At 41.7% G+C, this 13959-nt stretch overlaps 1 protein-coding gene across 2 annotated transcripts in view; it reads left to right on the top strand.

Moving 5' to 3' along the window:
- The window catches only part of VWA8 (von Willebrand factor A domain containing 8), a 422826-nt gene that overhangs the window by 4014 nt on the left and 404853 nt on the right, over positions 1 to 13959 (top strand). For both annotated transcript variants that reach the window (XM_089668819.1, XM_089668820.1), the window contains exon 2: positions 2405 to 2560. In XM_089668819.1, the coding sequence (XP_089524945.1) occupies positions 2416 to 2560 (145 nt within the window). In that variant the 5' untranslated portion in view covers positions 2405 to 2415. The remainder of the gene's footprint in view (positions 1 to 2404; positions 2561 to 13959) is intronic.

Here is a 13959-nt window from a genome sequence, read left to right as displayed (position 1 = left end):
CATGTTAGATGGACTGTAGTGCGTTTCTGCAAACTGGAAAACACACTGATATCTGCATTAGTGTGAACCAAGTGTTAGCCAGTAAAACAGCTCCCGTTCAAGTTATTTTATTATTTTTATTACAGGTACTTATATAGCGCCATCAATTTATGCAGCGCTTTTACATATACACTGTACATTCACATCAGTCCCTAACCCTCATGTCTTTGGAGGGTGGGAGGAAACCGGAGTACCCAGAGGAAACAGGCACAGGGAGAACATGCAAACTCCAGGCAGGTGGTGCCGTGGTTGGGATTCGAACCAATGACCCTAGTACTGCCAGCCAGAGGTGCTAACCTTTTAGCCATTGTGCTGCCCTGTTCAGCTTTAAAGAGTGTAATCCAGACACTGAGATCCGTGTGATGCCACGACCTGGAACATTAGCACTGGTTTAAAGTGGAACTAAAGTCACAGAAGTACTCGCCTCACTCCAGCAATGCAGTGGTCAATTCCACTCTGGTTGTTGTCATCTTCTCCCTGGCTACTTCTAGGTTTTCAGTCTTTTGATTGGCCAGTTGGAGAATGACACCATCCTGCACATGCGCATGGGAGTCTGTCATTCCAACAGAGCCAGCCTGTGCCCGGAATGCACGGTGCGCTGCGCATGCACAGCTCAGTGTGCATTCAATGGAATACAGCAAGTGGGAAGGTAAGTGTGTGTTATTGCAGAGGAGACATAGCATGCCTCTTCTACAACAAAGAGCTGCCTGCTCACAGTTTTTTATTAGTCATGTCTAGTTCCACTGTGGAACTGAAGGCAAAATGTTTTTCTTAGTTTGGAGGGTTACTGTCCCTGTTAGTTTTTCTTTTTTGGCCATCTGTGTCCTATTGAGGAGGTTTCCCTTCACTTCTTGTCCTATAGCCATAAGAGGAAGTTAGAGGAAATCTCTGGTTGTCACCACAATTAGTGTCTCCATTAGAAGATGTTTCCTCTATTCCTGTTCAGGTGAAGACACAAAATGGATTTGTTTTCCTGTCTTGGTGATAACAGTCACCATGACAAATAGAGAGGGCGTGGGCCCTTTCATACTGATGCTATTTTCATGCTTTTCCATTGACTTACAGTGGAAGGTGCATTTTTTGGTGTGCTTTAAGAAAACTGCATCAAGGATGCAGCAGGCAGGATTTTCAAAGCGTAGCGCAAATGCAGTGCGAACAGTTACATTCAATTTAATTGGGAATAGTTTTCATACACTTTTGTCCCCTGGAAAAGCGTGGCAATAGCATACCGGTGTAAATGAGGCCTAAATCTCCCTAACAGTAAGGCTAGGTTTATACTGGCTGCATAGCTTGTTGCTCCTCTGAAAAGTGATCCATGGTGGATTGCTTTTCAGAGGCATATGACAGGTGGAAAGGAGGCGATGTGTTACCTGCTCGCTGCTTGTTTTAACCCTCAAAATGCCGACCCACCATGCCACATGGCCAGTTGTTGTGTGGCATCAGTCATTTGAATAGGTTGCATTCGGTGGTGGTATTGTCAACAAACACATCCTATGGGACTATTTTTGCTGCACCCACAGTGCGTGACAGTGTGCATTTGAGGCCACTCACCTGCATACATTTTAAAATAGGGCAAGTATCTGTGTCCATACAGCTGCTGAATTTCAATGCACTTACGTGGGCTGCCTACACACAGCACCTGGCGGCTCAAGACAAATAAATGGCCTCTTTACAGTATAGGGGCCTCAGCACTAATGTGAATGAGGCTTTATAGAGAGCAAAAAGCATGCAGGGTGGTTTAAAGAAGCCCTTAAAACAGATGCTCAGCATCAGATTGTCAGCTGGCATGAATTTAGAACGTTGTCAGCTTGCACCCAATCTATATCCTTATGCAGGTAATGTGATCCATGCTGTTGCAACCCTGACATATCTATATAAGTAATACAAAGGTCAGAGCTCAATCTTTCAATCTACAGCTTTTAACATACATATAAGTCATACATCTATACATGTGGCTGCCAACAATTTGTGTGTGTATTAGGGAACATAAGGAGCTGGATGTACAAACAAAACAAAAGTTCCTGATACATAAGCAAAAAATTTAGACCTAAAAGAAAAATTTACTTTTGTGAAGGGTTAAGGAAAATGGAGGGTCCGATCGGGACCACCTAAAAAACGAACAGGTGGACCTGATCGGACTGCTCATGTGAAAGGTGCCTTATGCTTGTGGTTTTGGGGGAGGAGCAGTAAAACCAGGCAGTTCAGCAAATAACCCGGTATTAAGTCCTGTTGACAATCAAATGTAGTTAATAAATTCACAGATGTGTAATTAAATCTTTAGTACATATGGAAAATACATCAAATAATATTTATTTTTAATGTCTTTGCAATAGCCTATGAGGTTTATATTTATCTTTGTACCTAGATCAGTGTCCCATGCAGTCCCTGCTTCGTCTTTCTTCCACTGGGACACTCCCAGCTTCCTCTTTACGGAGGGCGAGATGTCTATTCAACCAGTTACTGAATTATCGGGGTGTTATTCCTCAACCTGTCCTACTAAAAAGCCACACAACATCTACAGGTATGTTTTACAAATGCTGACCTCAGTAGGTCTGACACCTTACAAAGCATTTAAAAACTCGAGACTCAAGTGCTTTAAAGCCCAGCTCCTGCCATAACATGTTTATTCATTTTGGAACAAGTAAGGATCAGATCTCTTCTTATTCCTGTGTGTGTTCCCATTGGGGAGATATCTCCTCTCTTCTTCTGGTGACCAGGTGAATTTCCTTGACAGAAAGATTTGGAGATGCTGAGCTTCAATTTTCTCTCTTGCATTAGAAAAACCAATGCAATCTAATGGGTTACTAAAAGCAACATTCCTACATTTTTTCCATAATTTTCTAATGAAATCATTTTTTATTTTGCTTGGAAATACCTTAAAATACATTTTTTGTCTATAAAATGCTGCTCCTTGCTCTCTGTGGTAGACTCCGGACACCCCGACTGGGTATCTTCTCCAAGAAGCTGCTTCCCAAGCTCTGGCACATGAGGCAAGTGACTTTAGCTGTAGCTGCCCCAAAGAACTAGACAACTCCAGTTTTTGGAGTAAACAAGAAGGACTGCTTTATTATAGAAACACACTGCATTTATACAGAGAACCATCAGATAAGAGCTAATCACAGAGAATGCCCACCTCATACAGTCCGGTGCCCACATAGGAATACATTATACATATGAAGCCATTTGCTACAATGATAGTTATTTTGGGTATTCCTACTTGCCCTAGCCACTATACAGTTCCATGCGAATCTGGCTAGGGTCTGGTGAAACATTGACAGAGTGTCCGGATGGGCATATAAGTCAACAAGTGACCAGCTCCTTCTGGATATCTTTAAAACACTATAAAACACAGGGTTCTCAAGGCAGTGGTTCTCCTGCAGCCCCAAGTCCATGACACTCTCCAACTGCAGTGTTCTATGCTGGCAGAGCTTATTCACAGTCACGTACCTAATCAAAAGTGTCCTCATGCAGACCTGTATTGCAGATATGGGGAGGTGGTGTTTTGACCAGGTCTGTTATATTGCTGAATTGAACTCTTAATACCTATTGACCTGCACATAATAGGGCTCATTCACACGGGTATACCTGTTTGTACAACCATGCAAAGGACCATCTCCCACACAGGGTGCACAGGTTTTCCGTGCAGGTAGCCTGTTAAAATCAATGATAGACAGCCAGCTGCACAGACCTGCATGGATCTCCAAGTGCATTCTAAAATGCACATGAAGACAGACTATGTTCTGATCTGTGCATCAGACGCACACATCTAGGTGAAAGGGTCTCTTTGACTTTATTATTCCTACATTTTGGCCTTACCTGCGGTCCACATTTTCAGAGTAGACAGTTGGTAAGCAGACTTTCTCAGTCTCCAGCACCTGGATGTAGGTGTCTCATCCCTGCACCTCAAAGTGTTCTGGAACATCTGTTTCCATTGGTGGATGCTGGATGTGGAGCTCCTGGCATCCTGCTTTAACAACAAGGTTCACAGGTGTGTGGCCAGGAACATGGATCCTCTGACCTTCTCATTGGTGACCCCGTGGTATCAGTTTAGCTTGACTTATTCCTTCCCTCTAGTATGGATTCTGCCTCCCTTGCTTTGCAGGATTGAGGTGGAGAGAGTTCCAGCAACCCTGGTGGCACCAAACTGGCTTATACGAACTTTGTACTTTGACTCTTGAGAGATTCTGTATGGGCAACTCTTGAGGGACTGGGGTCTCTCTGACGCCATTATTCCTGCACTACAACAAAAGTTCTACCATAGGATGGAAGTTCCTACTCTGTGGACTGTATCCTGACTTTTTTGTAGTTTGGTCAGGATCATCCCTTGGCCTTAAGTACCCTCAAGTGCCAGGTTTTGACCTTGGATATTCTCTTTTGGAAACCTCTGACCTTAGTCATAAGGGGGGATTCCTTATGGCCATCATGTTGGCAAGATGTGTTTTGGAACTGCTTACGTTATTGTGTAAAGAGCCTTTCTTTGTTCTCTATAGGGTCAAGATGATTTTGCTACCTCTTTCTTTCTTCTTAAGATGGTCTCTTCCTTTCACCTGATCCAGGATATTGTCCTTGTTTCACTTTGTCTAGTTCTGAAGTATCCCAAATAATATTCTGTCCACTATTTGGATGCGGTTCGAGAAGTGCATGTTTTGTTTTGGTCACTGCTTCTATTCAAAACTCAGATTGTCACATACAGTACCTCATTGGAGAGCCTGACATGCAGAGGAAGGCCTCTCGTACAACTCCGACTCAAGGGCCACTGAGAGTGGGACAGCAACCACAAGAGCATGGCGGGGTATGAGTGCCTGATCAGTCTGGTAGTTTGCACAGAAGTGGTTGGCGCTTTGCTGGATGGGTGATGGCAGCAGAGCAGGCTGGCAGCAGGTGGCACCATGGAGCAGGCTAGTAGGCAGACTGGTAGTGGGCAGGTGGAACAGCTGAGCATGCTGGTAGCAGATGGCCCCGTGGAGAAGGCTGGTAGTAGATGGCACCGTGGAGCAGGCTGGTAGCAGGCAGGCTGGCAATGACAGGCAGAGTCAGACGAGCCAGGTCGGTAACAGATGGCCAAATCAGGCATAAATGTCAGGCTGAAGAGAAGTCAGGTCACATGCAATTGTTGGCAGCAGAGGAGGCAGATCAGACAGAGATAGGAGACAGGAGCAGAATCCGAAAAACAAGCCAAGGTCAATCACAAGTATCAAACACAGGAACAGCCACAGGAACACAGGGGGAGCTGCAGATCAGACAGCAACAAACTAGTGCAGCTGCCGCATTTATATGGGTAATTTGGTGCCATCATTAGTGGCGAATGCGCGCATGCCTGCATATGTGTGCACCTCTGCACAGCTGAACGGGCACCCGCAGGATCACACATGCGCATTCGCATGTGCCTGGACACTTTAACTGTGCTATGGCCAGTGCGTCCCTGACACAAAATATTCTTTTTATAAGAGATGCGCTGTGTCACGTTCCACTTTTTCTAGATGGATTAGGTAAGTTACTACTAAGGCTTATGCCTTGAAGTGCAAGGTTCCTCCCTTCACTGTTTAAGACTCGCTCAACTCATTCTGTCTTGGGCTTCAGCACCAGGCATCTGTTTCTTAGATATGCAAGGATGCCACATGTTTCTCAGTTCACACATTTGTGAAGTTCTACCAGATAGATGTTTAGGCCTCTGCTGATGCCAGCTTTGGCAGTAAGGTGCTTCAAGCTGCTTTTTGAGAATGGGACATATTTCCTTTTGTTTTTGGGTCTGTCAGCATTGTTATTATGTTGTTCGCCCTTCTGTTATATTGCTTGGGGATGTCCCAGGTTGTATGATTAAAGGAGCCTGTGTCCTGTACCTAATGATTAAGAGAGAAGAATTTTTGACTTACCTGTAAAATCCATTTATTGGAGTATAGTACCAGGGGTTTCTGCAAGAGGTGTCCAGGGATTCCAAAATGTTCTGCTTTTGCAGCAGAATTATTTTACCCAGTGGCTGCTTTTGTGTATCCCCTGCAGGCTATAGCACTGTGTACTGCCACGTGGATTGATATCAGCCCAATGTTACTCATTGCAATCCAACGTGTAAGATTACCATTATGGGCCAGCCCAGCAACATGGGACAAAAGCAAAGGCTCAGCTCTTCAGATAAGTATTGTATCCGTGATATTCAGCCAAGTATTCTGCTACGCTCGTGTTTTTCTGTGTCCTAATATTAGGTGATCTCTCATACGTTCTCACAACCATCTTGCCATCATAATGCTTCTTGCATATTGCACACAAAATTACATATTTTGTCTGTCAAAATGTTACTAACTGTTTAATTTGAAGCACTTCACCATCAGTATATGACACAACCACATGGGAATCACCTAAATAACTACAGCTGGAACAACGGGACGAACCACACTTGAACATCCCTACCATATGCAACCAAGTCCTTTTCTGTTTCCTAGACTTGAACAATCTTGAAGATAGAATATTACCAGGTGTTAATGCCTTCTTAGCTACAAACTATACTCCTGTTGAGAGGATGTCCTTAAAATCAGAGTCTACCGGTAAGATGGGCAAATACCCATGCATATACCCCATTTTTAGGTTTGCGATCACGTACGAGATGTTCTCTTAAAGTTTTACTAAACCCACAACAGTAAAATCAGTCTGTAAATGTAGAAAAGCATGCTTGTTATACTCCCTGTGGAACCTAAGGGGTTAATCCTCCATATTGTGTAAAAAGGATGTTTGATCCTGTCTTCGCTGATCCTCCCCTTCTTCCAGTGTCTACCAACTATATACTGATAGAATATAGGCTAGGGGCACGCTTCACATACTCAGTCTAGTGTGTATGCTAGAGAGGTTTTTTCTTCTCCTTGGGAGAGTGCATGTGATCAGCACAGGGCCAATCAGCACTCTCCAGACAGAGGTCAGAGGTCCTGCATCCTGCTACAAGAGAATGAAAACTCCTCCTATAAGGTGTAACCAGTGCTCTACTGGACAGCGATACAAGTCACAAGACTGCTCTAACTGATGATGAGAAAAGATGTTTAGCAGTTTATATTTACTAAAATAATTGCATTTCCATGTTCTGTGCACTGTGGGAGACCAGATATAGTGAATGCAGGGTCCTGGGTTTAACACTTTAAGGTTGTCCTTCCTTCATGATAGGCCTTAGCAATAGAGGTTTTCTGCTATTCAAGAAAACTTCTATGGTGTAACAATTCCGTCCCACACTAACAAATTGTCCCTTTGGAGTAGCTCTTTTGACAAGGCAAGGTGACAGCTATCAGCACAGAGAAATGAATTCTGAGAAATTGACTTCTAATGTACTTGTGCATAGATCTTACAAGCCATGTTAGATCCAGGAATTGATGTGGGCAGACTGCTCTTTACCTGTAAACTTAAGATTGTGCTCTTTCTCAATAAAATATCCCAACAAATCTGCCAAAGACAGATTCCGGTATACAGTGAAAATCAAGTCATCACTGTACCAAGGAAAGAACTTTACCTGATTCCTGTGGAGATTAGTATCTCCAAAGACATGGCGCTTTTCCCACCAACCAATATAGAGGTTGGCATATATAGGGGCAAAATTTGCTCCTTTCTTTTGGGAATAGTAGGGCACATTGAATAAAAAATAATTGTTTATAAAAATAATAATTGTCTGCTCGCAGGAAAATGATTGCTTCCAGGATAAAATGCTTAACATTTGCAATCTAGGTGGTACTCCAGAGTCCAAGCTGTGTGGTATAAAAGAATAAAGCAAAGTGACATTGCAAGTAAGCCTCCTACTGTCCATATCCTGTCCACTAACTGTCCCTACTCTCCAACCATTGGATTATATCTTTATTACATTGAAGGTAAATAGGTGAAATCATCACTAAGGGGTGGAGAAGACTATCCTTTAAATGTCCCTGCGATGCAAAGAGGGACCCGATGCTGGAGACTATTGGCCTGCCTTTTACCAGATCCTCCACTTGTGAACCTTCCGGAGATTAAATATAATAATTTTTTGTGAATTAAAATAGGGTCCCCACTTCACCCTTGTTTAAAAAATTAAAAGCCATGTACTTACCAGATCCTGGAGTCTAGTCTTCTTGCAGCCAGTTCTTATCAGCACTGTGCCATCATCTTGGGTTTGGGAACCAGCTGTTTCTTCCTGGGGAGTCATGGCTGGTTTCCCACTATGTATGTGCAAGAGCATGAATCAAAGTGAGACTGATCCTGCAGCCTCCTGACATCTAGTACTAGTGTTGCCCAGAACCTGTGACCTGGTCACCAGCCATACCAATACAGTGTCTTGTAGTATTAAATATAAATGTGCTTGCGAGCTACTATGGTGTATAATTTTAGGGCATAAAAATTAATTATATTTAATTAAAAAAGCATTAATAAATTTAAATCAATCGTGGTTCACTGACACTTTAACACATACTCATATAATTGTGTGAATGAATTATTAAAATTATTAATTAATATGTGCCACGCTCCACTAAATAAATTAAATTATTTATAAAGTGCAATATGTGCTTGATTTAACCATATACTATATAGTCCATAAACAAAATATATATTGGAATAAACAAAATCTGTGAATGATATAAATATCAACCAGTGATTGTGATATATTTAAAACTCTATAATATGCAAACATTTTTAAAGTGTATTTAAAAACATTTATATTATTCAAAAAATGTCCAATAATTAACATAAATCCACTTTAGTGTCCACTCCGTGAAAATATTAAAAAAAAAACTGGATGTAATTTTCTTATGCGCTCATCTTAATTTTAGCCTAACTGAAAATTAGGCTAAAACAACTTTTTGTCCTCAATTGGGCAGATGACGCATTTTCCAATGCTAGTTTACTTCCAAGAATGATGAGTTGCAAGATGCAGGAATTCAATTTTTCCACCTGGGGTCTCCTAGGCTTGCTGATCCCTGTGTATGATCAGGATGGATGGATTTCTCCCTCTGTCCTCCTGGGGTCTTATTTTTCTTCTCCCTCCACTCTTTATTTCTCCATAGTATAGGTGCAATAAAAGAAAAAGAATATAGTGTCTTATCCTTTTAAACGCTTTATTAGTGCAGCCAAAGATATTCCACTCACATTTTAATAGTAATAAAAACGCTCTTCCCCACTTCCTACTATCCCCCTGATGAAGCCACATGACCCGGTGGCGTAACGCATAGGGGAGGGGCTCTGACGTCACAACGCACTCAGGAGAAATACGGCGAGTACAGGAAGTGTGCAAAGCACACACACAGGATCATTTTAAGAGCGTTTTTATTACTATTAAAATGTGAGTGGAATATCTTTGGCTGCACTAATAAAGCGTTTAAAAGGATAAGGCACTATATTCTTTTTCTTTTATTGCACCTATACTATGGAGAAATAAAGAGTGGAGGGAAAGGAGGGAGAAATCCATCCATCCTGATCATACACAGGGATCAACAAGCCTAAGAGACCCCAGGTGGAAAAATTTAATTCCTGCATCTTGCAACTCATCATTCCTGGAAGTAAACTACCATTGGAAATCGCCTCAACTGTCCAATTGAGGACAAAAAGTTGTTTTAGCCTAATTTTCAGTTAGGCTAAAATTAAGGTGAGCGCATAAGAAAATTACAGCCAGTTTTTTTAATATTTTCACGGAGTGGACACTAAAGTGGATTTATGTTAATTATTGTACATTTTTTGAATAATATAATTTTTTTTAAATACACTTTCAAATTTTTTTCATATTCTAGTTTTAAACATATCACAATCACTACAGTCATGGCCGAAATTGTTGGCACCCTTGATATTTCTCCAGGAAATCATGTATTTCTCACGAAACGTATTGCATTAACACATGTTTTGCTATACACATGTTTATTCCCTTTGTGTGTATTGGGACAAAACAAAAAAAGGGAGGAAAGAAAGCAAATTCGACATAATGTCACACAAACCTCCAAAAATGGGCTGGACAAAAGTATTGGCACCCTTTCACAACTGCGGATAAATAAGAATGTTACAAGCATGTGATGCTCCTGTAAACTCACCTGGGGCAAGTAACAGGTGTGGGCAATATAGAAATCACACCTGAAAGCAGATAAAAAGGAGAGACGTTCACTTAACCTTTGCATTGTGTGTCTGTCTGTGCCACACTAAGCATGGACAACAGAAAGAGGAGACGAGAACTGTCTGAGGACCTGAGAACCAAAATTGTGGCAAAATATCAACAATCTCAAGGTTACAAGTCCATCTCCAGAGAACTAGATTTGCCTTTGTCCACAGTGCGCAACATTATCAAGAAGTTTGCAACCCATGGCACTGTAGCTAATCTCCCTGGTCGTGGACGGATGAGGAAAATTGATGAAAGATTGCAACGCAGAATAGTCCGGATGGTGGATAAGCAGCCCCAAACATGTTCCAAAGACATTCAAGCTGTCCTGCAGGCTCAGGGAGCATCAGTGTCAGCGCGAACTATCCGTCGACATTTAAATGAAATGAAACGCTATGGCAGGAGACCCAGGAGGACCCCACTGCTGACACAGAGACATAAAAAAGCAAGACTACAGTTTGCCAAAATGTACTTGAGTAAGCCAAAAGCCTTCTGGGAAAACGTCTTGTGGACAGATGAGACCAAGATAGAGCTTTTCGGTAAAGCACATCATTCTACTGTTTACCGAAAACGGAATGAGGCCTACAAAGAACAAAACACAGTACCTACGGTAAAATATGGTGGAGGTTCAATGATGTTTTGGGGTTGTTTTGCTGCCTCTGGCACTGGGTGCCTTGACTGTGTGCAAGGCATCATGAAATCTGAGGATTACCAAAGGATTTTGGGTCGCACTGTAGGGCCCAATGTCAGAAAGCTGGGTTTGCGTCCAAGATCCTGGGTCTTCCAGCAGGACAATGACCCCAAACATACGTCAAAAAGCACTCAGAAATGGATGGCAAAGAAGCGCTGGAGAGTTCTGAAGTGGCCAGCAATGAGCCCAGATCTAAATCCCATTGAACACCTGTGGAGAGATCTTAAAATTGCTGTTGGGAAAAGGTGTCCTTCCAATAAGAGAGACCTGGAGCTGTTTGCAAAGGAAGAGTGGTCCAAAATTCCGGGTGAGAGGTGTCAGAAGCTTATTGATGGTTATAGGAAGCGACTGATTTCAGTTATGTTTTCCAAAGGGTGTGCAACCAAATATTAAGTTAAGGGTGCCAATACTTTTGTCCAGCCCATTTTTGGGGTTTTGTGTGACATTATGTCATATTTGCTTTTCTGCCTCTGTTTTATATTTGTTCCAATACATACAAAGGGAATAAACATGTGTATAGCAAAACATGTGTTAATGCAATACCTTTTTTGTGTGAAATACTTGATTTTCAGGAAAAATATCAAGGGTGCCAACAATTTCGGCCATGACTGTAGTTGATATTTATATCATTCACAGATTTTGTTTATTCCAATATATATTTTGTTTATGGACTATATAATATATGGTTAAATCAAGCACATATTGCACTTTATAAATTTAATTTATTTAGTGGAGCGCGGCACATATTAATAATTTTAGTCTTGTAGTATTAGTGTTTGACCTAATCACCAGCCACACGAGTACAGTGTCATCTAGTACCAATGTTACCCAGAACCACTGACCTGATCACCCGCTGTGTTTCATCAGCTACCAGTGTCAGACAGTACAAGTGTCCTGATCACCAGACAGTACCAGTGTCGTCAGATACTGGTACAGCCACTGGCAAAAATTTCCAAAAAAAGTACACTAGTGAGGTGGAGTTTAAAATTCTTAGTATGACTGATGAGAGAAGTGGAGAGACCTCAGGGTCTGATTCAGAGTATTCACCTGTAGAAAGAGGATGAAGAGGTGCGTAAAAGAGTTAGGATAAACTGGAACTACACTGCATTTGAGCACCACAAACCAAAAACACTGCTTGATTTATTTTTAATATTATAATATTCGTATCCAGGAAATTAGATGTGTAATTTATGCCCTTTGAAAGCCTGAAGGTGTTTATTGGAATTTGGGCCCCTCTGTGCTGATAGGCAATAAACAAATGTGGTATCCTCATACTCAGCAGGAGTAGCAAAATGTGTTTTAGAGTATAATTCCCATGTTGTGAATTAAAATAGCTTATTATTATTAGCGGGACTGAATTTATTTTCTCTCGAGAAGATGCGATTGAGGGGAACATGATTACCATGTTTAAATACATAGGCGGAGTATATAGTGAACTTGGTGTATAGTTAGTAATTTTAAGGGCATCACAAAGAACAAGGGGGGCACTATTTTCATCTGGAGGAAAAGAGATCTAATCTTTACATATGGAAAGGCTTCTTCACATGGAATAGGCTCCACCAAGAACTTGTTGTGACCAGCTTAGTATATTGTTTTAAAAGAGAACTGGATGCATTCCTGAATAAACAAAGCAAAACTTAATATTAAAATGTATAGGTATGTAACTCCATGGATTGTTGATACAGGTACTATCCAATTGTTATCTGGAAATAATTTATTTTTCTCAGAATGGAGCAAATTGGACCATGCTTTATATAGGTTTTTTTCCTTCCTCTGGATCAACTGTGAGTATAGATTTCTGTATTTGGTGGTTTTCTATTTTTTTTATATTGCTTAAACTAGATGGACTTTTTTCAATATCCGTAACTATATAACAATGTATGTAACTATTGATTGACGTTTAAGAAAAAAAAATTATATCTTTATCTGCAAACAAATATGAAAGACTCATTATGCCTCTGCTTTCCAAAATATGGTAAATTTGGGAGTTTTTAAGCTGTCCTGGCAGTTCTGGGTCTCCAAAAATATAATGGGAATTCAGGGATCAAGCTTGGAGACCAGTGGCTATAGTAGTAGAGAGGCTCCAACTGATCAGCTGGATAAGTACACAAGCAGACCACCCTCGCAGATGGCACAGGTTCACCTGAGTTGTGGGTTCTAAGCACTAAATAGTCTTCACCAGAGCTCCTGATGGGTTTTGCTGCATGTTAGTACCAGGTCGGGGTTCCCAGAATCTCTCCACCTGAAGGTGATAAAGCTGGGTCCAGTAGTGGATATTGCAGGTAGGGGTCAAGCAGAAGCGTAGTCAGTAAACAAGCCAAAGGTTGGTAACAAGTGGTTTCATGTTGGGATCAAGTGGAAGCATAGTCAATGAACAAGCAAAGGTAGGTAACAAGTGTTAGTGAAGATACAGATGGCAGCAGGAGTGACATGAGCAAGATATTGGCTGGAGAGAGCACAATAATCTGGCAAACAGGAAGTTCAAATGCATGGCCTAAATAGGAAGTTCATGGGAGGAGCAAAGGGTTCAAGAGAAACAAGACACAAGGCAATGCTGTCTAATGAATCAGGCAGGGAGCTGTCTAGCAACTCAGGTGGCTCAGCAAGAGGATATACTGCCAGACTCAGCAGAGGTTGCAGGTTCAGACCTGGGTCCTTACACAGGGAAGTAGATGCGTCATTTCCCAAATCATCTTCCAGGTCATCTACTTGAGAGATGATTGGCTCCACCTTCAACAAGAAACACCAACCAGAGGGAGATGAAAAATCCCCTCCCTCTCCCCCATCCTCAGTTGTTTTGTGTTTTTGACCATCCAAGAGTATACTTTGTTGTGTTTGTTTTGTTTACCCTGGCACTGCTAATTGTGGATGTCGGGGCTCCCCCAGGTGACTAGCCTGCCAGCAACACTGTTTTCTACAAGTGGTCATCACCATGGAACTGCAGCCAGAGAGCTCAGTTTCACAACATGTTCCATTTGCTTACCATAACCACTTAGATGGCTTTGATAAGAAGAAGGCCACTGTTTTAGTTTTTTTCAGGTATTTACCAAAACATATGGGCTGAAAGTGTACTTGTACATCTGATTTGGAGGAAGGGTTTAGGAATTACAGCTCCTAAGAGTAGCCACCCCCCCTTTTTCAAGGGACC

Source organism: Staurois parvus, unplaced genomic scaffold (assembly GCF_062004578.1).
Source record: "Staurois parvus isolate SC_StPar_1 unplaced genomic scaffold, SC_StPar_1.0 ptg000064l, whole genome shotgun sequence".
NCBI lineage: Eukaryota > Metazoa > Chordata > Amphibia > Anura > Ranidae > Staurois > Staurois parvus.
The sequence above is the reverse complement of the archived record's forward strand: the minus strand, read 5'-3'. Positions and strand labels throughout refer to the sequence as shown.